This window comes from Stylophora pistillata, chromosome 2, assembly GCF_964205215.1.
Source record: "Stylophora pistillata chromosome 2, jaStyPist1.2, whole genome shotgun sequence".
Lineage (NCBI taxonomy): Eukaryota > Metazoa > Cnidaria > Anthozoa > Scleractinia > Pocilloporidae > Stylophora > Stylophora pistillata.
In genome coordinates, this window is record NC_142520.1 from 29,082,106 (window position 1) to 29,107,618 (window position 25,513).

At 38.8% G+C, this 25,513-nt stretch overlaps 1 protein-coding gene across 2 annotated transcripts; it reads right to left on the bottom strand.

Moving 5' to 3' along the window:
- Window positions 1-197: 197 nt before the first annotated feature.
- Window positions 198-25,205, bottom strand: LOC111341355 (uncharacterized). Of its 2 annotated transcripts, none has more exons than XM_088751358.1 (14): window positions 25,051-25,205; window positions 17,868-18,014; window positions 17,684-17,774; window positions 17,095-17,172; window positions 15,473-15,584; window positions 15,252-15,330; window positions 15,024-15,100; window positions 14,373-14,448; window positions 12,040-12,193; window positions 11,385-11,446; window positions 6,701-6,760; window positions 3,282-5,701; window positions 2,588-2,669; window positions 198-1,474 (listed from the first exon to the last, which is right to left on the bottom strand). In XM_088751358.1, exons 1-14 carry the CDS (start codon window positions 25,060-25,062, stop codon window positions 1,376-1,378), a joined length of 3,549 nt encoding a protein of 1,182 aa, XP_088607484.1. In that variant the 5' UTR covers window positions 25,063-25,205; the 3' UTR covers window positions 198-1,375. The 2 variants fall into 2 exon arrangements, with proteins under 2 accessions (XP_088607484.1, XP_022804054.2); XM_022948319.2 differs by lacking the exon at window positions 25,051-25,205 and adding an exon at window positions 19,392-19,691.
- Window positions 25,206-25,513: the final 308 nt, after the last annotated feature.

The following is a 25,513-nucleotide window of genomic DNA, read 5'->3' on the forward strand; positions in this document are numbered from 1 at the left end:
AAAGGTCTACAAGATCAATGTTGAGAAAGTCAGAATCGCTGATTTTGCTTTCTACAAAAAAATTGGGAGGGACATTTGAACACAGGGTTTGCCCCGGGAGGCGGGAATATGAATATACCAATAATAAAAAATTCCAATGCCCAGTGGGGAAGGAGTATGTTCAAGCTTCGAATTGATCAAACTCATTACTGGCCCCCTAAACTTAGTTTTGTTTTTATTTTAAAAAGTTTTCATAATTCATTTTACATTTGGCATAATTAAAAGAGACAACTTTATTAAAGTAAAAAAAAAAATCTAAAGAGATGCAACGTAAGATTCAATAATACCATACGGTGTAAAATTGCAAAGCTATCCTACAACTGTACAAAACTATTTACAAATAAGTGAGATACCTTTTAACAATTCAATCTTCGATGACAAGAAACAAGTTTAGAACCAACCTAAACGATACGCGCATCTAGCGGTTAGCTGTACTCTGCTCGAGTTAATCCGATCTCTCTTTTTTCCAATCTGGAGTTCGAAGTCATTTCGGCTCCCTCGGAAATAAATCAATTTAGGCCTTCAACCTAGACCTCAACAAAGACGAATGAATAAAGGCTGATAGTTTCGAAAGAAACTGTTTGGGGCTGCGTCGGTGGGAGTAACGAAATAATTTGGATATATCAACAAAGTTGAAATGGTAAATTGGCCACCGTAATGATTACAAAAGCTGACGTTTCGAGCGTTAGCCCTTCGTCGGAGCGAAGGGCTCCGACGAAGGGCTCAACAAAGACACTTTTAAATTAAACAATCTTTTCTTTGCTATCTTTGTAAGGACATGGTGATTCCTTACACATGTTGATTTCCATGAGGCTCTTTCATCGACAAGAATAAATATATGAAAGCCTTCCGCTTTTTCTTTCATTTATCTTTCCCCCTCCCCCTTTCACCCTGGCGACTTGCCATTGAAGTTTCGATAAAATAATAGATCAAACGTAATCCATTGTAATCTTGACAATGTTATTAAAAACGCCTGTTGTAAAAAAAAAAAAACCACCACAATTGTCTATCAGAACGAAGAGAAATATTTAAGAAACCTCAGAGAAAACACAGGAAGACGGCTTTAAAGACTGAGAAATGCGGCGACCAATAAGTAATTGTTTTTGACTTTACAACTGCTTGACCAGTAGGGTGGCACCACACTTCTGAACCGATCAGTGGTCGAACGTATAAAATCGAATAAAATACTGGATCACTTTTAACACTCAAAAGAAAATCAAGGAAAGGACTGGTCTAAAAAAGGTATCAGCCTTAACTGCACGAAATCGGGGTTTGATCAATGTCCAGAGCTGCAACAGGAATATTGCCACAGAAAGCGAACTGGTATCCCTCCTTGTTATCTAGTGATTCTGCTGAAACGAAGCGAGCTGAGCTCTTTCACGATGGCGGCCTTCTCGGCCTCCAAGCTTCCCACGTGATGACGAAGTTCTTCGAGCTGAAAAAAAAGGAAAAATTGTTTCGCCATAAATTTTATTGTGTCGTTAGATTTACGTGCTTATTCCACTCGGTGGATGGTTTTGTCGTCAGTCACTTCTTCTCCTGCCTCTTTTCCTATTTATTATTTCGATTCATGAGCAAGCTAGTAAAATTATTTTAACCTCTCAAACCCTGAGAGTGACCAGCATATAATTTTAATTATTTTATTTTAATTATTTTAATTATTTTAACCTCTTAAACCCTGAGAGTGACCAGCATATAATTTTAATTATTTTAATTATTTTATTTTAATTATTTTAATTATTTTATTTTAATTATTTTAATTATTTTAACCTCTTAAACCCTGAGAGTAACAAGCATATAATTTCTCTTTACAGTAATATTCCTGAATCCCTCATTAAGATTAAGAGAATAAATAAAATAATTACCAGCTAAGACGCTTTGATTGTCAAACGAATTCTCCTTGTCAGCACCAAAGGAAATGTACAGAGAACGGTATGGAGAATACGCATACTAATTATAGGGTGTAAAGGATTAATAAATCGATATTCAGGAAGACTGTGATTTGTGAAATACTTGATCTTTTTCACAGAAAAACATGCCTGGCCCCACAAAATGAACCCTGACGAGATTCAGAGGACAGATTGACCGTAGCACCACTATGATCAAGGGCTAAAATATATTTTCACACGCTTCTTGGTATGATTACATATTTCAAAAGTTCAAAATCTACGAAAAAGAGGGTTTTCTTGTATTTTCTTTATTTTAGAACGAAGTTCACGCGTATGTAAGTAAAACAATCTGCCTAACTTAACATTAAACACCGAAAAATGTCAAGAACCTTTAATGCAAGGAAAGCTTGTGACGCTTTTGTAACAAGAGTAGGGGAGGGGGGAGGGGGGAGGGGAGGGGAAGTTACATTTTTGCGTAGGTTCGATCGTCCGGCATTCTCAGGCTTTGCTGGGGTTAAAATAACTATTTCTGGGGGTTTATTCTGTGCGTATTATGAAAATAATTACCTCTGAACATGCACTGTCTCTTTAAAAGAAAAAAAAAAACAAACAAACAAAAAAAAACAAGGAAGACACATAAAAAGTGATTCATTTCCTACCTCATTAACAAGTCCATTTTCATCTTTTTTTGGGCTCCCAATGTCGGCAGCTGATCTGCTCGTTGTTCCATTCGTTTGAGATCTGAAAGACAAGGCAATCAGGAACTACATTATAATGAAACTTGTGGAATCTTGTCCTTCCAGTATTCCTCACAAAACTTCAGCGATTAAAAAAAGCCATACTGTCACCCCAAACCTAACACTTCTACAAAGTTCAGAAAAGGTCAATCGATTTTACAACCGGTACAGTTCTAGAATTGTGTTTTACGTTATCAGCTCTCGTAGTATCTCGGTAGTTTTTTAAATATTGATGTCACCATCTCAATTCTGATTGACTACAAGAACGTAGCATATTCCTGCTGGCACTGTTTTCGTTATACAATGACTTTAGACAATCGATGTTATTAATTTAGTGGTGATAGTAGCCTGATGTATTTGGTTGACGCATGATGGTGAGATCATCAGACTTGGGTTTTGGCAAAACACAACACTTCAGCCTTACTGATTCTCCACATCATGCTCAACGTCATCTAACAACTGTTGATTAAACTAGTTGGCCTTTCTCTTGTTTTGATTTTTTTCTTTGTTTGTTTGTTTGCTTGTTTTGTTTTGTTTTGTTTTCATCTTTCTATGACAATATTTAGCAAGCAGGTGCATCTAGATGAATAAAGAAAAGCATTTACGTCCATTGTACCTGTCGGTAAGAAGTGGCGTCCCTTCTTTTGAATTCAGGATGAGTTGGCCATCATCCTTTGACCCAGTCTTCGAACTGTCAAGACCTTCCAACCAGCTTTTAACTTTACGAGGCGGAGAGGAAAAGCTATCATCATCACCAGAAAAATCAGTGGCAGCAGCCCTTTCAATTTCCATTTCAGTTCTACTGTGCCACGATTTACTTCTCAGTTTCCCCGCAGTTTCCTTCACTTGGTCCTTGTCCGGCGTATTTTCGGTAGACGAATAGCTGTGTAGAGACATCGAGCTTGTGAGTTGATCACTTTCGTGTTTAAAGCTGACGTATTTCTTTTCTAAGGTTCTCTTTTCACGGTGAACGTCTTTTAGTATCTTCTCTAACTCGCGAATCTCCCTCCAAATCATTCTCTTGTTACTCTTCCACGGCTCGCTTTTCTCTCCCTGCTTCTCGCGATTATACTCTAACTCTTTCTGGGCAATCTCCAAACGGGACTTCAACAGTTTGTTTTCGCGATTTAAGGCATCGGTCTCTTCCTGGTAACTAGAGAGCTTAACTTTATCCGACGAGATTTGTCGTTGTGCTTCGTGAAGCTCTAGCAAAATATTGCTATGGTCGTCCTGTGCTTTAATGAGTGCTTTCTCAAAGTCATTCTTTTTGTCTTCCATGCATCGAATCATCGCTTGGTCGGCCTGTGCCGCAGCCCTCAAGGCTTTATTTTGTCTCTCTGATTCCTCGAGGCGCAACTGCAACATTTCATATTCTCGATCGGCAACGAATCTCTCTCTTTTGTTTCCTCTGTCGTTGTCCTCCACTCGACTTACAACCGATGTCTCGTCGCCAGCAGTTATTTCTTCCTCTAAAATTTTATTCCTGTTCTCCAGCTCCAGACATGTCTTTTGCAACTGAAGATTCTCATTTTGCAAGTCCGTGATCTCGTTGTTATATTCCACCCGCAAGTTAACAATGTTTTTTTCAAGCGATTCAACTCTTTCTGCCAGAAATACGCTCTCACCGTTTTTTCTCTCGTACTCATTTCGGATCGAAGACATTCCATCATCGAGACTATCAAACTTTTCCTTTAAATCAAAATACTTCCTCTCATAGTCTTTCAGCAATGCAAGTTGTTGATGAAGCTCAAAGTTTTCGCAAGCGACTGAATCGAGTTCGTTTCGCATGCATTCTAAAATCTGATTTTCTTCTTCGCTCATCTCTTCATCTTGGGTAACAAGTGCCTCGTATTTCTTCGACACTTCGTCAGAAGCGATCTGAGCTACTGTTTCTTGAAGTTTTTCCCGAAATTTTAGCGGAATATCTTCCAAAGGCGTTCCTTCGTACGCTTTCTCCAGCTTGACTTTCAAAGCTTCCAAAGTATCTACCTTCGCTTGTTCAACCTGTAACTTGAACTTGAGAGCTGTCTGCTCTATAGAGTTCAGGTACATCATGAAAGGATCGTCGCAATCTCCGTCAGCCGTATTATCACTGTCTTTGCCAAATAGTGCTCTTTCGTACCTATGGAGGTCATCCCATGGACTGGATATAGCGTAAACCTGAGGTTTCTCATTCCCAGTTCCTTTCGCCGGTGAATCTAGTGTCGCCCAGGTGACTGTGGTTTTCAGAGAAGAATCGAAACTATGGTCAGAGTCATTCATTTGGGTATCAGGCTGCTTGACTTGAACGTGAGCGGGAGAGATTGAATTATTCGGGGACTCATCCGCAGAGTTTGAGTTCTGGCCAAATATGGTGTCGAGCCCGAGAAATTGCACTTTTTTATTTGGTGTGGAGACTTCTGACTCCTCTGTGTCAGGCACAGAGTGGTTATCTTCAAAATGCATCACCTCGTCGCTTGTCATCGTCAGCTCTTCACTTGCAAGTGAAGGTCCATCCACAACCTGCATTGGCTCAACGTTTGCCAACGTTGGTCCAACAATCTCTGATGCTGTTCCGTTTGATAGAAGCGATGGTGCAACACCTGTCGCTGTTGGCGACGCTTCGTTGTCCATTCCATTCATCTCCATTTCCTTCACGCTATTTTTTTCATCGATTAGCGGATGCTCCTCTTCATTAACCCCATTTGTAGCTCGCGAATCTACGTCTACTCCATCGTTGTTGAGCCAGGTCTTCGCTGTTGCCAATTCAGGGGGCATAAATCCCTTTTGAACAGCATCCAACATCAGCTCAAGAAATTGTTTATCCACACTTGTGTAGAGGGGATCTGAAGTAGACCCGTCAGACTCAGGCAAAGGAGAACCAAACAGCTCCTCGCCATTCACTTCAAGAACATTGTCATTTTGATCCGCTGGTATAACTTGTACAGGGAAACTGTCTTTTTCTTTAGTGGTAACATCCTCTGAGGACGACGTTAGCGATATCCCCTCGATGGGAGTAGGTGACATGCTTTTAATAAACAGGGACTCAGGTAGTTTCTGAAATTTAACCAACATATTTCAGTTGGGAACTGGTTTTCACAAAGCTTGCAGTGTTCTAAGACGATTGTCATCACAGAAAAAAAACCACACGGACACATTCTGGATGAAAACAATTGCTCAATTTTTCAGATAAAGAAGAGACTAAGCTGTTTACGTAGGTTGAGATTTTATGAACAATATCACGTTGAAACACTGGTAATTAATTTTTGATAAGTTAGTTGAAAGAATGTACGAAACAGTGAGCTATAATGATCAAGTCGACAAGTATTCTATAGTCGACTTACGTAAGATAATGGTAAAAAGTCCCGCATGTAAGCAAAACGTATTTACGCCCTTTCAAGTTCAAACGGATAGTCAATTAAGTATATAGATCTATAGTTCTGACTATAATGGACTTTTTAATACGCTCTAATCTCTCCTCCGTAGCCGTAAGAAGTTTACACTCCTAATCGGTGAGATCTATACTTCCCTAGACGGCTGGAAAAATCTCAAATGTTCCAGGAACACGGTTGGATGGAAGAGATTAACTTTAAAAAGTTAGGAAAAAAGGAACCAATCTTTAAAAAAAAAAAAAAGGTTACAATCGTTATGCCTTTGTTTAAATAATGAAAATATGCTTATGATAAAAAAAATTCCGACGGGATTTTTGTCTCCTTAAAACAAAATTTCATGAAAATGGCTTCAAGCGAAAATGCTTCAGTTCACGACGATGAGCGAGCACAAGACATGGTCGAAATGCTGGCCTGGCCTGCATTCAAACGCGCAACTGGTACAAAACTTCTACTTCGGTGAAGCAAACTTTGAACAAGAAAATTTACAACAAAAGACTGTAAGAAAATTAGGAGACTATCAATTTAGGTTTAGCCATGGGATCGCAAAAGAAGTCGGAGCCTGAAAGCAGACAATTTCTGCTACATGTAATCATTTGTGTCTTAATTGAAGCCTTACAAGATTTTCTAAAGGAAAGTCAGAAAAAAGATTCCAACAACACCCTACCTTCTGTAGCTTTGGTGTAGAAGCCAGATGGGTAACTGATTGTATGCGTTCTTGTAAAGCCTTAATGAAATGAAAAGAGACGATAAATTAAGAATCACATCCGCATCAGATCAACTAAATTGAGTAACACAATGAACATACGCATAGAACTCACGGTTATATTGATTTGAAAATTACTTCTGTTGTTAAGTAACATAGAGCTCTTGCTGATATGGGGTTACAACTTCTCTCTGTCATGAAATTTTTCATGGTGCGTTCATGTTTGAATTAACGAGAACTGAGTAGATGTTTACTGAAGCCATACGATGTTTACCGCAATGTTCCTAGGGGACCAAGAAGCTCATGTTCCCAAGTGTTCTGGAAGCAGAAGGAATTTTACGATCGTCAGCCCGAGATTTTTTCTCATCGCGTGCTTTTCATAAGCGTGTGAAATGTGAAGGCGAATATCTCGACGAAATTGAAAATCACAATATAGGTAGTGAACCAAAGAAACCCCAACGCCGTCGATGAGCAAATATGTTCAGGACTTATATTTAACCACGTGAAAGTAATCTCAGTTTCACAGTATGAACAATTAATTCATCTCATGGTGCAGCTCTTAACCTAAGATTTGCTAAATCACCGGAACTGTTGGTATATTCTAGAAGACTAATTCCACGAAGTGATTGTTGCATAAAAATGCAGCTAACTACGTTTTGTATTATGCTCGTTTATAACAAGAAGGCTACGTGTACGCCCTCTCCATCCATGCATCCATTCCTTACCTGCTTCACCAAAAATTACACGTTGATAAACTCATAAAATCTGTAAACTCCGATTATCATTTCTATCTCGAGAAAACGAAACACTCCAGAGGTTCATCAGACCAACGACACAAACATCACGGGCAGCAAAGAATGCATGGCTAAAAATTCAATGGAAACGACTTTAATAATCAAGCGTCACGGATGCTGAACAGAGAACCGCATTTGTTTCATACATAAGCTCCATTAACACAATGACTTCACTGCACACTGGTGGTAATAAACGTGACTTTAATACTGAACGAAACAAACTCTTCTGACATTTGGTAAAAAATTGCGGAACCGATTTTCTCACTACGCATCCTTCAAAAATCTTGCGTGCAAATATTTTGTCCACGAATGTATTAAAACAGTTGGAAATATGCATAAACAAAAGGTGCAGAATTGCAGTGGTGTTTTGCATATGACATCTACAAAGACCTGTGCCCTAAGAGAGTGGTCTATTTTGAGAAGCAATGATAGGGAGCACTAATTGACAAAAGAAATACTCGTACATGACAAAATATCAAACCACAGAAGAAGTAAATATTCTTGTTCACTGATTAAAATATCCTTTGGTAGCGAATCTTTTCATTGGCATTCTCTCATGGAACCTATGAGTATGACTATTCTTAGCTCCACATGTTCACCAGAACATATTTAGGGGCAAAAGAGCACAAATATTAAGCGGCGTGTAAGTTTGCCTTTTATTCGTGTTATTAAATCGTAGCCTCAAGCCGCAGTCCAACGAGAAATGCTCACTGAAGCTAAACAAGGCGTTATTTATTGTTTCGAACCCCTGAAATAGACTGTTATCATCTTAAACAGAAGCTTATGCATATACTCTGTAACTACAGAAGAACATCAGCTTCAAGAAAATGTTCCTTCTTAATCTTAGTGGCCAATTGAAAATCAAGCATCTCCTCTCGAAGGTATTTTCAACAACTCAACCCTCCTTAACAAGTGATTAATTATCTTAATCTACTCAGCCAGCCCATATTTCCGCAATTGTTTCTCTCCACAAAAACGCCAAGAATTAGCCACAATACATATATGTCATTTCATAAAATGACCTGAAGCTCTCAAGACAAAATGCGAACCGAGGGTTTCAATAAAGGCAAGTTACCGTCGGTCTACGCACAGGCAGCCCAAGTTCACTACTAGAAAAGCGGACGTGACTCTTACAGTGTTGCGCAACGTTTTATATTTATAAAGGTTTGTGTGGTATGTTATCGGTTTGCCTTAAAAGAGAGAAAAAATGTCTCGTTTTGAAATAAAATGGACTTACGTTATTGCCTTGTTGTTTGCTTTGTTGATTACGAGCGTCTCAGGGCATTTTGAAGCGTTTTCGACGAGTTAGCGCTTATTTTAGCAGTTGAACACCAAAATAGCGCTAACTCGCCGAAAACGCTTCAAAATGGCCTGAGACGCTGGTAATCAATAAAGAAAACAGCAAGGCAATAAGATAAGTCCATTTTATTTCAAAACAAGACATTTTTCCTCTCTTTTAAGGCAAACCGATAACATCCCACACAAACCTTTATAAATATAAAACGTTGCGCAACACTGTAAGAGTCACGTCGGCTTTTCTAGTAGTGAGCTTGGGCTGCCTGTGGTCTACGCCGCCTAAAGGACTTCTTGGAGCCGGCTGTTTCGCCTGCGAGTAGGCTCCACATTACGGGCCTTTAACCGCGTCCAGCTGTCTATTGCACTAGGCCCTTGCACTATTGGTAGCTGCTTAGGTAGAAACATATTGAACCTCCTGCAAATATTTCAATAATCGAATGATTATAAGTCCGAAATTTTAATTAGGACGCAACACATGCCAAAAAAAACGTTTAACACACTTCAACGGTCACCACCAACTGTAATTCTAGCCAATTGGTTACAAACTTAGCGCACAAAAATAGCAGAATAACAGCTTGAAATATAAATGGTAAAGGATTCAAACAAAATACTAGAACCAGCAGGCGAAGGGCCTAACCAAGCCCGTTTAATTCAGATCCCGGTTAGCTCAATGGATAGAGCGCTGGACTGATATGCGGGAGGTCGAGGGTTCGAGCCCCGGCCGGACCAACACTCAAGGTCTTAAAATAATTGAGAAGATATGCTGCCTTTCTATAACATTAAGAAATGGTTTAGATATTCTAGTCTTCTCGGATAGGGACGAATAAATGGAGATCCCGTCTCCTGCAGGGTTAGGGGTAGGAGACGTTAATTTCCCACGCAGAGATTACTGCGTACTGGATGTCCTCCCCTGGGGTGGGATGGGTGGGTTGTTGTCTTGCGTTTCATACATGAGTCTTTGGCTCGGGCAATATGGGTAACCATGCCCCACGTAAAGACATTAAACTTTGATTACTATTACTATTACTACTTTGTTCTCTACGCACGTGTAACTCATTGTTATCATGTCGCTCAGTTGGTACGTACGCTTTAAATGGTCAATTTATCACGCCGTATTTCACTGCGGGGCTGGCTGAATAAAACATTTGTTCAAATTGAAACCTTCCCCTCTAACTGAACCCGCAGATATAACAAATGTCTCACTAACCTCGTTTTTTTGGTCCGTACCATAAGTCACGGAACCTCGTTACTTCTACACGGATTTATGACCCGGGCGCTTTGCATTTGAGCAGAAAATACGCGGTCCTTATTAACAGTGAGGACCTCGAACTCGGTCAGTAAGAGGTATTTCACGGAGCACCTTGCACGCAGACAACGGCGGAAACCGAAAAGCTACACAATGAAATGATCAAAAATTATTAACACCGATCGAAGTCGAGAAAATTTGAAGAAAGTTCCTCCAGCCTCTCTGTATCTCCACGAAAGTGTCATCGATAGATCACAAGCAACTCTTGGATATCATGTCACATTGATTGGCACTGCCGATAATGCTTCTATTCAAATTTAAATTTCACTGTAAGCTCATAATTCACAATTCAAATATTGAATAAAAACTATTAAAATAAGGTGGCTTAGCCCATTTGAATGCGAGGTAAACAGAGCTCAATATGAGATAATTTGAGTTGATAATGTATATTGGGCACCGCCAAGATTTTCTAAAGCTTATGCTTTGGGTGTTAGCCCTTTGCCAGAGCTTAACACAGACGGGCAGAGTCTATATTGAAATACGTAAAAAGTGAGCCTAGGTCTTGTCTCTACTTTTCAGAAAATCGCTTTGATTTCATAGATCCAAGCGGCGTTTTTCCATCAGCCGTTCGTAAATGAATATTATCAATTATAGAGCCCAGGTTCAATTCTAACCAACCTTTTTATAACCCTTGTTCTAAACGAGTAGAGGACTGAACAAGAATACCTAAAATAATTTCGCTGAATGGTACGCTTTATCACATGTAGACCCTACTCAGGCTGTAAAATGTGATATGAGACTTAATCTATCTTAAATCATATACCTCTAAACTTGTTCCTCATTATTCCATGCAACACTCAATGATTAGAAATTCAAACTAATACATTTTACAGCCTGAGTATTTTATGAGTATATTGTAGCACTCAACAACGTTTGGAAGGTTTTCAACAATGACCTTTTCGATGACAATACGAGCCACCCGATTAGTCAAAAACATTATCGTTAGTTGTACCGGTCAATGAACAGTTTTGTTTTAAGCTTTTTTTCATAAAAGCAAAAGACCTCTCTTTCTATCGGTTCACAGGCGTAATAACCCACTTGGGATGCTATGACAACATGAGAGAAGTTTGTAAACCAATCACTCGATATTTACAAACTTTTTCGGAGTTCTCCCAACATCTCGCGTTTGTTATTACGTCGGTAAACCGATAGAAAGTGCGCTCGATAGCTTAGATAAAAATTATTTCCGGCGCTTAGGACATATCAAGTTTTCAGAGGTACAATATACATTTGTTGTGACACAACTCACTTGAATTGCTGCATGAGACTTGGTGTGGTGATCAACAAGGGTCCTCAGTGATGTGGGAGACACTAAAAAATGAAAGACGCAAAATGAGCACAATGCACACAATTTGACGAACTGCGATTAAATGAGACTTTCATCAATGTTCAAATTTCAGAACGGAATACTTTCAACGACTGCCTTTAGAAGACCAGTGAATGGTTTGCTGGCTTCAGTAGAAGATACCTCACTCAACTTCCTGGTCAAGTAAAACCAAACCACACTGCCTAAAGCGCTGGAAAACGCGGGCGACCAAGTCGTGATTGCTTTTACTTTTGCATCTGATTGGTTGAGAGAGTGGCGTGAGTTTTCTGGACCAATCACAGAGCGAAGAAAAGAAATACTTCCGCAATCCGGATTACTTTCGAAAATTGCTCTAACACAACAACTGACTTGACCAGACTTACAACACACGACTGACCTACAACTTTTCTAATGATGACCTCCTTTCAGGTCTTTAAAAGAACAGTGGGAGTCATCGACTGACAGTCCTTCTTAGAACTACTCTCACCTGCACAATCAGACCTCCGTCACAATCGATTGTTACTCAGCAATTTCAAAAATAGCTTTAAATAGCGATACACATACACACATACACAATACAACTGAGTTAAACATTTACAAGATGAGTCAACCAGCGAGGTTTTGTTATGTGGAAATTTGCTCGGGGAGTAGCTGAAGGAACTGTCTCCATTCAGTTGATTCCTCTGTTTGGATGGAGAAGGTTCTGTCTTCACTCCTCCCTTGATGGGTTCCTCGCCTTTCAATGCACAAATCTAAGTGGGAATAAAAATATTCAGTGGGTAACAGGTATGCGAGGACGCTCTCTCTCTCTCAGCGGAGAAGAAAATCACTACAGATTCTGCTTATGGAAGGTTTTTGGTCGCTTACCAACAAAAATGACGCCAATTGATACTTAAAAAGCCAACCTATGCATATCACGGATGTCGATTTCACTGAAAACAGTGTGCGTGAACAGGAAATTACTGTATGTGACCAGAAAGTGTACAGCCTATTGATGCGTGGGACAAATCCGTGCGGGCAGAGCTTACGATTTCGCAATCAGCTGCTAAAAAAGAGAAACAAAAGATAGCTATTACAGCTGGGTGGCAATAAAATAGAGTCTATGGAGTGTAAATTTTAAAGTCAGTCGTCCATCATACAGCACAAGCGCGGAACATGGTAACAAACTAAGTACAGTGATTTTCTCATTGTTTTGGTTGCCATTTCTTTTCTGCCCCCCATTTCCTATTCCTGTATTTGCGGTTTTTCCGCGATATGAGAGCAAAATTTATGGCTTTACTTCTCCCACACTTATTGTTCATTAAAATGGGTCAAATAACTGCATGCACTCCCAGAAGATTATTGATACACGAATTGTAACTTGACGTTGTCGACAGCGGCAGTGCAGCCAATTAAAACTTCCCAATAGTAGTCCACTGAGTGAAAGGCTTTCAATTACATTAGAGGAGTCAAGTGGAATTAGAGAAGTGTCATAACAGCCTAACAAAGCTAGAAAGCATAACTTTCTTCAAGGTTAGTCACACATCTGGTCTGAGTTTCAACGAGTTCGTTGACTGGATGATTTTCCGTTCAGTAAAATACAGAATCAGGGGTTTCAATGGAAAAATTTGTCCGTTTGTAGAACTCCCGCATACGTACGGGAATTATTCCCACAAACGGAAACCAAAGAAGAATTTGGTGGATGCCTGCTTACTGGTGACCGTTATGTCGGACTGTTGTTAAAGTCAAAGGAACGGACCGCTTACTTTATCTTAGACAAATAGGTATGCCAAAACCGATCCCCATAGTTCTGTTGCTCTGTCTAAGGTAGAACTGTCCGCTCACGAGAGTGCTCGTTAACGGAGAGTTGACTGTGGAAGTCTTAAGGTCTTTTAGTGTTGAATCGCAGTGTTCAGTATTTACCATAATAAATAACGTCTTTTGAAAGGATAACCGTTGAAAAGTAAAGAACCAGCAAGAATGGCAAAAAATAGTATTTATCAAGTGTCCTTATGTTGGCGTAGAAAAATCGAAATAGGCTTTGAATGGAAACAGTTACAGTAAATTTACCTATAAAAGTTAAGAAAGATAGGAAAGTAGAACTTTTAAATATATCCAACACAACTGACAAATCGTTCGTTCGGTCATCAACCCACCCGCGTCAGCCGACAAAATGAGAGAATTTCCTACTATGCGAAAACTTTCAAATCATTTTAAAACGATTAATCAAACTGCCTATATTCCGCGGCCTACCATTACAACTCCCGCTCAAAGTCAACAACATAACGTATTCAAGAGGATGCAGATTCCTTAGCTACTTTGGTCCAACAGTTCAAGGTTTTTCCGCTTACGCTTACGGTATTAATTCAACGATTAAATTCTTGGGCCTTGAGACGTGGCGCTTTTTGGAGGCCGGGTGCTTATCATTAAATTAAGTAAGTAGTAAGTTTATTCATCAACAAAACAGCCTCAAATAAGTGCCTTCCTCTGATAGGAACCAACTTTCACGGTCCAAAAAATTTATTAAGCCAGTACAGAAATAACAACCAGGGGCCGGGTCGTTCAAAGGTCGGTTAAGAAAAGCCAGGGTTAGTGTAAAATTGGATTTCAGATCTGAAAGCTTTAAAAGAAAATTCACTTGAATTCCATTTTTCTACGATTTAATGATTGAATGCTCTAAAAAGAACTGGGAAAATTATCCCAAACCGGCCTTTGAACAGAGAAGTATAGAAACCGGGATTAACAACTAACCCTGAGTTAGCGCTAATTGGCCTTCGAACAACTGGGCCCAGGACTCTTCTTCAGCACTTCACTTGATTTATGGATGGGTATCACCCTATGGGGCTGCATGAGCATTTATTAACTTTTCTTACCTACAAGCTGGGAGCTTATTTGAGGTTGGACACTTAATGGCCTAAATAAATATCTCATGATAATTCACTTTTAACTAACCTTTCGTCTAAGTACAGCCATGTAAATGATCACTGCATATTCGTCAAACGTGTTTCCATCCAAAATTCCTGATGAGCTATCCAATTAAAATCAAAGAAAGATACATTTTATACTTCTGCTGCAGTGACTGATTGTCCTAATAAAAAGAAAAGTGCCCAAAGACAAACACAGAAACAGACAGACAGTCAGACAGCCAAAGAGGTAGAAGGCAAGACAGACAGAGTGAATAGTGTGAAGACAGACACACAGAAAGACAGACAGACAGACAGACAAAGAGACAGACAATTAGACAGACAGACAGACAGACAGACAGTTAAACAGATCAACAGGAAGAGAGACAGACAAAGGGACAGACAGATAGACAAACAGACAGTTAGACAGACAGACAGACAGACAGATGGATAGACAAACAGACAGTTAAACAGACAGACAGTTAGACAGACAGACAGATAGACATACAGATAGAGAGAGACACTTAGATAGACAGACATACATACAAATAGATAGATGGAGAGACAGATAGACATGCTGACGACAGACAGACCAGCTGATTCAAAGACAGACACAAACACAGACAGATAGACAGTAAAAAACATGTATTGTCAATACAAGATGAATAAATCACTTTTTACGTCTAAGAAATCTTGTTACCTGAGGATTTTGCAAGGAATTCCCAGACGATCCTCGGCAGTCTTCAAAATGTTAACAAATGAACCTTTGTTAATCACCTTCAGGATCAAACAATAATTCAGTCATGTCAAATTTTCAAGTCAATATTTTTAAAATAAACAGCCATTAAGCACAACATAAGTTCACTTCATCCACTTTGAGACCAACTACATCAAATCAAGAAACAATTATTCAATACTTATTGTTAACCTGTGAATCACTTATGTTGATTCCGTCAACTGGACAGTATTTGGTAATTAGCTTGGTAAGCAGAAAACCATCCTGAAGACTGTCAACAACAGAAAAATCCAATTAATACAAACAATATTTTAAATGAAATGGCGGAGCTCTCATTAAAGACACCTCCATCCCATGGACACAAAGTTTGCTCTCCACTGAAAAAAAGGCAGTTGAATATAATTCTCACTCACAAATCTAAAAACGGTCCTCTGGGGTCAATTGCACTGTTTGGTATTTCAGTGCAGCACCACTCCAGAAGAAACCTCTTTCCCAGATTCACTGTCCGCTGATATGCAGCACGATCTACAAAGGGAAGAAAAACAATTCCATATGGAGACAGATATATTAAGTCCAAAACAAAATAAATACCAGAACTAATAGCTATAATGATACATTTTAATAAACTTTCATTTTCAATGAAAATTACACAGTAGCCTAATGATTAGAGTACAGTTACAGCCAAACAACAAAGAAAAAAAATGTAGACTGAGGGATATTGATTGATTTAACACAAAATTCTTGGAGCAAAACTCAAGAGAAATACAAGAGGACAATGCAGGGAAATTGAATCCTTCCAAGAATACACCTCATCGCTTCTTTCAGCAGCTGCATGTTGTCCTACTGCATAAACTTTTAAATTTTTGGTAATTAAACAGAAGTCTACACCAAAAGTTGTCCAATGTTGATAAATCTCATAATTTGCAGAAGCCTACAAACAGGCCTTCATTATTAGAGCTTTGGCACAAGCATAGTTCTTTTCCCACAGGAAGGTGAGAGGCCTTAAGCAACTTGAGCTGAATAGAAATAATTTGGATATATCAACAAAGTTGAAGTAGTAAATTGGCCACCATAACAATTACAAAAGCTGACATTTCAAGCATTAGCCCTTCGTCGGAGTGAAGGGCTAACGCTCGAAATGAAGGGCTAACGCTCGCAACCTCAGCTTTTGTAGTCATTACGGTGGCCAATTTACCATTTCAACTTTGTCGATATATCCAAATTATTTCGTTACTCCCACCGACGCAGCCCCAAACAGTTTCTTTCAAAACTATCAGCCTTTATTGAGCTGTGAAGAGCTCTGCCAGGAGTTTAGCAGACTAGTTGCAGTACCCCAGCAAACCTCTCCCAACTGGTCTCTGTGAGATTTATGCTTTCCTAAATCATTACATGGCAGTGCAACAATACTTCCTCCCACCCCCCACCCCCCAACCTCACAGATTGAAAGTCTGATCAGATTTGACCAAAATTGTGCAAATTGTTTTTTATAGAAATTTTCCTGTGGGGAGAGGAATGTGTATGCTGCAGCCCTAATAACCCTTTCCCTCCCAAGTTCTCATTTATAATTCACCTTCCTGTATTCCATATAATTCTCATAATCTTAGTTCTGAGAATCTGGTATTCAATCAACTAAAATTATCCTGAATGATATTTTTCTTTATTCTCATCAATTTTCTTCTTGATATTGTATTGAGAAATTCTGTCTTGGTCGTTCAAGAGAGTTGAAGAGTTAATGAGGGCCATTTCCAAGGCTAATTTTGCAGTTCAAATGATTCTGCATGTTTCTAGAGAGGAACAGCATCAGAGGAACAACAATATAATTAAAATTATAATGACAAGATAGGGTTCTGTCCTGGTGTACCGGTTCACAAGGGAATTACCATTGTTCTTTCTTTGTTTAGGAGTTATCGGTTAGCTATTGTGTATTGTTTGGTCTTTTGTATTGGCTCTTGTGAACCGGTACACGAGGACAGAACCCAAGATAGTAATAATATCATAGACAAATTTATCTCTGCATACAATGTATGATACTCACTGGCACTGTGTATTTCAAAATGCAAGATGATGAGCCACAAAATGTCCAAGATAAATTTCAGTTTCCCACTTGCAATATCTGAACTCAAGATAACAGAGAAAAGTGTGATGAGCTACAACAAACATGATGTAACCTGATCTCTAGCTCTAATAATTATTTCACCACAACTGGCAGTAATGTTGCAATCTGATTTGCCGATTTGTCACCAATGTACCATACAATGGTCACACACTGGGATAATTCTTTTATTTAATATCAATATTGTGGAAAAAAACAAATTGACAATTGTACTGTACTCTATCAAGAATGATATTCATCAACACAGTGGTTAAAATGTTGTGGACTCATGAAGTGCAGGGGAATGAGACCACTGTGATCACATAAACTGTTGCCTATGTGAGTACAGACCACACTGTTGATTTGTTAATTAGTATACATCACAAATTTGAGCGCATTTGAAGCAAATATCAGGTGAGTACAACAAAACAACCTCTAAGAGAAATTTTCAATCAGACAAAAGGACAATCATGAAAGGAAATACCATTTTGAAATGTTTTTTGAAAAAAAAATGAAGAATTAACTTGATCACCTTCCACTTTACAGCAGATGTCAATTCCTTTTCCCTTCATGTAATCTATCACAAGCCGTACTGTTTGGTGTGACTGTGACGATTCCCTGCCCTGTTTAAATTAAGATAAAGATCTCAAAAAGGTTAATTTTCACAAGAGGTGATCACTCTCTTTGATGACAGATGAGTCAAATTAAAGTGTTACCTGTTGGCCTTGAGCAAGCTCATATCCTGTGGTTGACTTGATCAACTGACTCAGTACGACACCATCCTTTAAGTCATCAGCTAAGTCAGTAACTCTTCGGCTGTCACCAAGATCAGCTAAACAGCAGTTCACCCAGGCCTTATAAACCTAGAGGGAAGCCATATAATCATATAGCCACTGTACATGTTTCTACCTAGAGAGATCACAGTAGTGCAATTCTGCATTGCAGTTCAGGTAAGTGTCTTTTCAGTGGAACTGTTTCACTCTTTGACCCCTTACAGTGATCAGCATCTTATTTCTCCTAACAATATCACTTGTGAATCCAGCATTACAGTCATGAGAATAAAGGAAGCATGACACCAAGTTATGAAGTCTTGACTGATAAACAAATTCTCCTTGTCAGCACCGCAGGAAATGTATAGAGAACAGTATGGGGAATATGCATACTGATGTTAGGGTATAAAGGGTTAAAAGGGTGGGGGTGGGGGTGGGGGTGGGGGTGGGGAGCCATGATAGGGATTTGGGATTTAATGAAACAAACGGGGATACCCATCCTCTCACTTAGGGGTGTAGATTTCAGATTTTGGTCTCGCTTAGGGATTTCAGGTTAAAAAAAATTCCAGAGTCTTAGTTATTATACTCTCACAATGGTTTGACAGAACAACAATATTCCTCCCCCCCATCCATTTCCCATTTTTTTCCATTTACCTCACACGAAAGAGAATCTGAAGACGACTCAATGACAAAACCTACGCTAAAAGTCTTATCAGATTTGATAAATTTGTTTCAATTATTTATATAGAAATTTTAGCAACTATAGGCACATCGTATTAAAAAAAAAAAAACAGCAAATCTTAAGGAAATACATCTACCTTCCATATTGTTCATTTACAGAGTTCCTTAAAAGAGGCACACAAATCAATGCGAATATTCGAAGTAATTCGTAATATAAAGAGGAATGCGCGCTAATATTTTAATTTAGAACAGGTTCGTCTGTAGTCTGTTTAATTTTAAGCTTAACGTCCGCTGTTTGAAGAATTGTTTGCATGTGAGGCAGGGATTCTATTTTAAGTAGTTTCCCTGCGATTCGTTTTCATACATTCTGCAGTTTTAATCTCTTCTTAGATCAGAAGAGCTTATTTCTCTTTAAAAGGCAGAACGACTTTGAAAACTTCAGTACATGAAAATAATTAGTACTTCGCCGCCTAAGTTTGACATGGTGCCAGATGATTAATTTCACCAGGATTAATCGAACTTTCTTGATGGGGTTAAAAAGCTATATGATGCTTAAATAATTAAATTCTTCCCTACGTAAGATGTGTTTTACCACGGAAACTAATACTTGATTGTATTGCTAGCGATAACTTTCCCGATCGCTCCCGGCAATATGAAAATAATATTTCACATTGTCTTTCATACGCCAGAACTTTGCGCGCAAGAAGACCACGTAGCCTTCTCGCTCATTTGAAAGTAACTTAAGTGTTTTTAGGGCTTAGCAAAAGCAAGATAACGATTTTAAAATACCTCAACTGGCGATCCAGATAATTTCCGATGTAATGCCATTACTATCGTAATTCAAAAGGCGCTATGTTGTCAACGGTTTGATTCTCATCAGCATCAAAATGTGACCAGCGAAATTTGTAACCAGATGTCAAAATATGGCCAGTTGTTGTGGGATAGCAATCAAAATTATCAAATGTCAGCCCTTAGAAGTAATAGGATCTATGCTCAGTCGAGTGGAAGAAATTCTGGCATAACTTTCCAACGAAGGTTTTGAAAAATTCAAATTAGTTTGTTCGAGGTCCGTAAGTACATCCGCTCCGCTCGATTGAGCAAAGCTGTCAAAAGATAACCGCGTAGAACAAAGGATCATGGACTAGAAGAACGGAAACAGGAAATTAGCGAAACAATCACTAGCCGCAGGTGGTTGGTCAAGAGTTCAAAAAGTGTTCAACCCACACATCACATTCATGAGAGCTCTCGTGGAGTTTTCAAAGATATTGATCAAATAAAATTCTAACTTAAGCGTTATGTCACCTTGCGTGACAATCAGTCACGCAATCATTCCAAGAAATTGCTTTTTTAATTTTTTCAAATAAAAGGACATGAAGGCAAAGTAGTTAATTAACCTCGGCCACGATTTTTGGAGAAAAATATATAACATTCACCGAAGTGAAGAATTCATTGCAACCAGAAATATAGTGCGAAAGGCGCGCTAGCGGAGCTTTGATTCTCATACTTGGGAAATAAGGTTGAATCGAATTTATGGGACACAAGACAATCAGTTGCTGAGCTTTGGTCGCTTTTACACCGTTATCTGTATGCTCCTGTAATCATTGAAACGGTGGACTATTCCAGGCTGTCGCAAGCACAAACACTGTAGGTTATGTGGCCGAAAATTTGATAATAAGCGCGAAGCATTTGAAAAGAGACCGTAACACCTAGGAGTTTTCTATGATTCATTTTCCCGCCGTTCCATAACCCAACACGTGAAATTTCTCCTGACTAGGATAATCCTCTAGCCAAAAACCAGCGCCCCTTTTCGCGGAAAGGAATGAAGTTGCTCAACTTCTACTTACTTTTTGACATTTTTGGGTATCTTATTGAGTTTTCCATAGTCTGGTACTGTTAGTGGGGCCTCGTGGTTATCGTGTGACTGGTAGGCTATTGCTGATTTTTACGTGACATCTTTAAATTCGAAAATTCAAAAATATAGAACCACGAAAATTTTTTATCCTCATCAGGCATAAGGGGGTCTGAATTCGTATCTATTTTCAAAATTTGAAGCCCATTAGCGTGCTTGCTTTGGAAACCAGTGCAGTTTAAAGTTCAGAGTTATGGTGGTTGCGTAACTAGTAGTAGTAGTAGTAGCAGTAGCAGTAGCAGTAGCAGTAGCAGTAGCAGTAGCAGTAGCAGTAGCAGTAGCAGTAGCAGTAGCAGTAGCAGTAGCAGTAGCAGTAGCAGTAGCAGTAGTAGTAGTAGTAGTAGTAGTAGTAGTAGTAGTAGTAGTAGTAGTAGTAGTAGTAGTAGTAGTAGTAGTAGTAGTAGTAGTAGTAGTAGTAGTAGTAGTAGTAGTAAACTTTATTTTCAGCTCGGATTAAAGAGTAGCGCATAAGCGCTAGTATCTCCGAGAAATGAATACAGTTTATTAAAAACTGGATCATTGGATAATTCAACTCAAGACTTTTTATTGGCTTAGCCATTATGGTATATGAGCCAATATACCATAATCTACAAATATGGCAAGCGTACACGTCAGCTTAAAATCAAAAGGGAGCTAAAAAATCCGGTTTTTTCTTACAAAATAATAATTTCTTGGGGGAGTTTTTAATAAAACAATTATTCCACTCGCGCTTGTTGGATATGAGATGATAGATAGCCAACTCGGCGCTACGCGCCTCGTTGGCTATCTATCATCTCATATCCAATGCGCGCTCGTGGAATAATTGTTAAATAATATGGGAACAATTATAATAATGTATACATGCTAGCAAAATGATATGTTAAAAAATAATTAACTAAGAATTAAGAGAATAAAGAGAAATAAGTCTAGCTAGTTACAAAGGCAAGGCAGTTGTTTCTAAAATAAGTTATATTAGTGGTAGTTGTAAGGTCGTCGTTGAACATGTTCCATAATTTAGGTGCAAGAGATTTAAAGGAGTTTTTCCCGAAAGTTGTGGTGTTTACACGCGGTAATTGCAGCTTGTTTTTGCCTCTAAGCCCATTTGTGTTGGTTCTTGGTGTAAATAATGCCGATATGTAGGCGGGTGTGGCTGCTCGAAAGGACTTGGGAACTAAAATTAACATATCGAGAATTCTTCTCCTACTTAGGCTTACAAGTTTCAGATTTTCCAGAAGCTCGTCATATGTGCTGACTTTAGGGGCCCTATATATAGGGGCCCTCTTCATATGTGCTGACTTTATCACCAACAATTATTCGCAAAGCATGTTTGTTAAGGAGTTCTAACTTTTCCAAATTCCTAGCACCGCAGAAATGCCAGATAGTGCTGCAGTACTGAAAATGTGGCATAATAAAAGCCTTGTAAAGCTGTGCTTTAGTTGAGTTACTTAAGATGTGTCTAAATCTTTCAATTACTTGAATTTATGTATATGTGCACGATCCTTCGCAGTAAAGCACTATTTAAGCAATAGTGAAAATCAGACCTGAAAAAAAATTCAGGCCTGTACGGGATTCGAACCACTGACCTCTGCGATACTAGTGCAGCGCTCTACCAATTGAGCTAACGAGCCAACTGGGAGCAGGCCATCAAATTAATTCGACATAAACCCGTAGATGATAAATCAAACAACAAACATATGAAATACATATATATGAACTGCGGTTATGAAACGTATATGTGCACGATCCTTCGCAGTAAAGCACTATTTAAGCAATAGTGAAAATCAGACCTGAAAAAAATTCAGGCCTGTACGGGATTCGAACCACTGACCTCTGCGATACTAGTGCAGCGCTCTACCAATTGAGCTAACGAGCCAACTGGGAGCAGGCCATCAAATTAATTCGACATAAACCCGTAGATGATAAATCAAACAACAAACATATGAAAAACAAACAAATTAATTTGATGGCCTGCTCCCAGTTGGCTCGTTAGCTCAATTGGTAGAGCGCTGCACTAGTATCGCAGAGGTCAGTGGTTCGAATCCCGTACAGGCCTGAATTTTTTTCAGGTCTGATTTTCACTATTGCTTAAATAGTGCTTTACTGCGAAGGATCGTGCACATATACGTTTCATAACCGCAGTTCATATATATGTATTTCATATGTTTGTTACTTGAATTTAATTGTGTACACTTGCGCAGATATTAGAAATATGCTTGGAAAAACTGAGTTTGTTATCCAAATTGATACCTAGAAAGTTAATACTCATTTCCTTATCAATTTCTGCATTCTCAATCTTGAAATTAAAGTCATATGCCTTTTTACCTAAAATCATAGCTTGAAAGTTTTCATGGTTTGCTCGAAGACCATTTATAGCGTACCAATTAACTATAGTGATCAATACATTTTCCATTCTGAGGTGAAGTGTCATAGGGTCCTTGTCAGAATCATATATTTGGTGATCATCCGCATAAATATTTAATCTGGCATTGTCAAAAAATATAGACTGAGGGGCGGACCATTTAAATTTTGAGGGGGGGGGGGAGTGATTCCTGGTCATCAAGAAATTTTTTTTTAGCGATCTGCTGTGCAGGATATTTTTTCCGTTCTAAATGCTCTTTTCTTTCTATTATATTTGGGCTGCATGCAATCTTTTTCTTCCAAAAAGCGATTAAATGGTCGGCCCCTTATCTGCTGATTTTTAGCCTTTTTCTTAATTATGTGTTAGAAGAGGTGTTTTTGTACATGTTTGTTGGTTTATTTTAGATATAAATCAGTGGGCAAGATAGCCAAAATAAGTTGCAGATGTTTTACTCTATTTCCGGCCGCCATTTTGGTGGACCAAGATATCCGTGCTCTGTAAATTTGAGCAAAACATTTCGATTAATATCTCAAGTTTGGGAAGACAAAGATACCTAAAACTTGGAGAAATGCTTCCCTAACCTACCTCTTATAACATAGCAATTTCTGAACCTTATCCACTGAATTTCTTTCTCTCGATGCGTAACAGTGGCAAAATTAATTGATTCTGATTGCACGAGTCAGAGAGCGTTTTCCATTTATTTTGGTAATTGCCTCAGGAAAACTTAATTGGAATTGAAAACTTTAAAAAAGGCCTAAGTTTGATAAAAGCATTATAATTTTATTTTTAGCCGGGCTGGTTTTATTGCTTTAGTGCTGTTGCACAAAAATAAAATTCCTTTCAGCTGATTCGTGCAACCTATGAAAACACGCGTAATATATTATAATTTTATCCCTTAGTTTTGCTCGGTCCTATCTGATTACCCATATGAACTAGTGTTTAAATTCGAAAGGGCGACCTTGAAACGTTTAAGTACATAACAGATAAAACAAAAAAATTTCTATTATTGTACAGGCATGATACCAAGAAATAGATATTAACATTTACACCTGGTCATGTCTAGAAGAACTGAAAACAAAGCAAATAGACTTGGGCGGTTAAAGCTGTGATCGACTGCAAAAATGGATTGAACTGGAAATAGAATTCACGACACTCAAGGGGAGTTCGCTCATCTATATATCACGTGTTTCAACCTGCAGCATCTGTTTCTGCGCACGCGGGTAACATGCAGATAGTGTAGAATGACCCCGGTGTTTATTGTTTCCCCCTGAGAGAAAGCGCAGGGAGCAAAGTGACAAAGCTGTTGTGACCTGAGCACATGCACAACGCATGTAATGGACGTGCAGAGCTATTTTGCGCAAACTACGTCGGTAAAAGTTTTCGTTTTCGCCATACGGTAACCCGCTTGTGCAAGCCTTTCTTTTTTAAGAGCTACAATTACAAATGACAAATATGCTTCAAGCATGCGAAAGCCACATTATTTCCAAGCTTTCGAGTTTCGGTTTCCTTGTGTTTTGGGAGAACGCAAATGAACCCGTTCAACAAAATCACTGATTCTATTTGTTTTGAAATTGTAACGACTTATTCAAAAATCTCTTTAACCGGGCCGGTCCGGATGTTAGACCGAGCTAACTATCCTTTCCCTAACTGGCAATCTCCCACAATCAGTTGATTGCATCGGCAATTTCGAAACAGAAGTTATCCGTTTATTTTGGGGTTATTTTTACCAGTCACGGAAGCATATTACCGGTAACGGATGTGCGAGGCACCTTTTTCTCAAAACATTAATGTATAGGGGGACCATCATCTCTCGGGGACTTCTACATGAATCTGAATCTTTAACATCTATTTTAAGACTACGTGTTGGAGTAATTCATGAAGGGGGTTTGCCGAAATGGTGCAAGAAGCTGTAAATATCAGATTATATTGCCTAGGCCGCAAATTTTTCGGCTGTTATTCACTGATTGATATCGTCCTTACGTTCTTTGGTGTTATTTAACCATTCCTTTTTTCATTTATTTGGCTAAGCGCTTTCTATTCATTCAGTCACTTTCCCCTAATATAAAAAAATGAGAGTTTTACAGATAGCTTTTCTTAGGGACAGATCAACCGTGATCCAATACCATTTATAATACTACAAATACCTTGGCGGATACTGTCAAGTAAAGAGCCTGTTGTCTCGAATCGTAATTCTTTCTTACCGTATTACTCATGTTCGGATACGTTCCAGCGATAAGTCAGCGGGCGGAATATTTTGCTTCAGAGGGAAGTAGATCGGTACGGATAATTATGATGTTCATCTTCTGAAAAAATATTTTCCCCCTCCATGAACTTTCGCCCGACATTCTTTCAATAGGTCCTTGTTATCCTTTTGGGGAAGACAGGGATTTGTGGTATTATGATCAGGGATTCTTTGCGTTTTTTTTTTCTTTTTCTTTTTTTTTTTTTTTTTTTTTGTAGTGCGTTCTGCGATTTCCGATGCCCATATTGTACGTAATTACTTTTTCCCACTACTTTCAGATAGAAAATATCAATGTTTTATTCCTAAAATTGTTAATGAAAATGGAACTGAAAAGAGTTCGTGTATAGCAATGGTGGGATTGGGGACGAATAAAGGACGCATGCACAGTTGCCGGTAATACGTGTTCCCCGGGCTATTCTAGT

What these genes read in the sequence shown, in the direction of transcription:
- LOC111341355 (XM_022948319.2), bottom strand. Translation starts at nt 19,430, where the DNA reads ATGGCATTACATCGGAAATTATCTGGATCGCCAGTTGAG. An exon ending in AGAGGACCGTTTTTAGATTT is followed by an intron (nt 15,331 to 15,472) that starts GTGAGTGAGAAT and finishes TGTTGTTGACAG; the next exon opens with TCTTCAGGATGGTTTTCTGC. An exon ending in AGTCTCATGCAGCAATTCAA is followed by an intron (nt 6,761 to 11,384) that starts GTGAGTTGTGTC and finishes CATTTCATTAAG; the next exon opens with GCTTTACAAGAACGCATACA.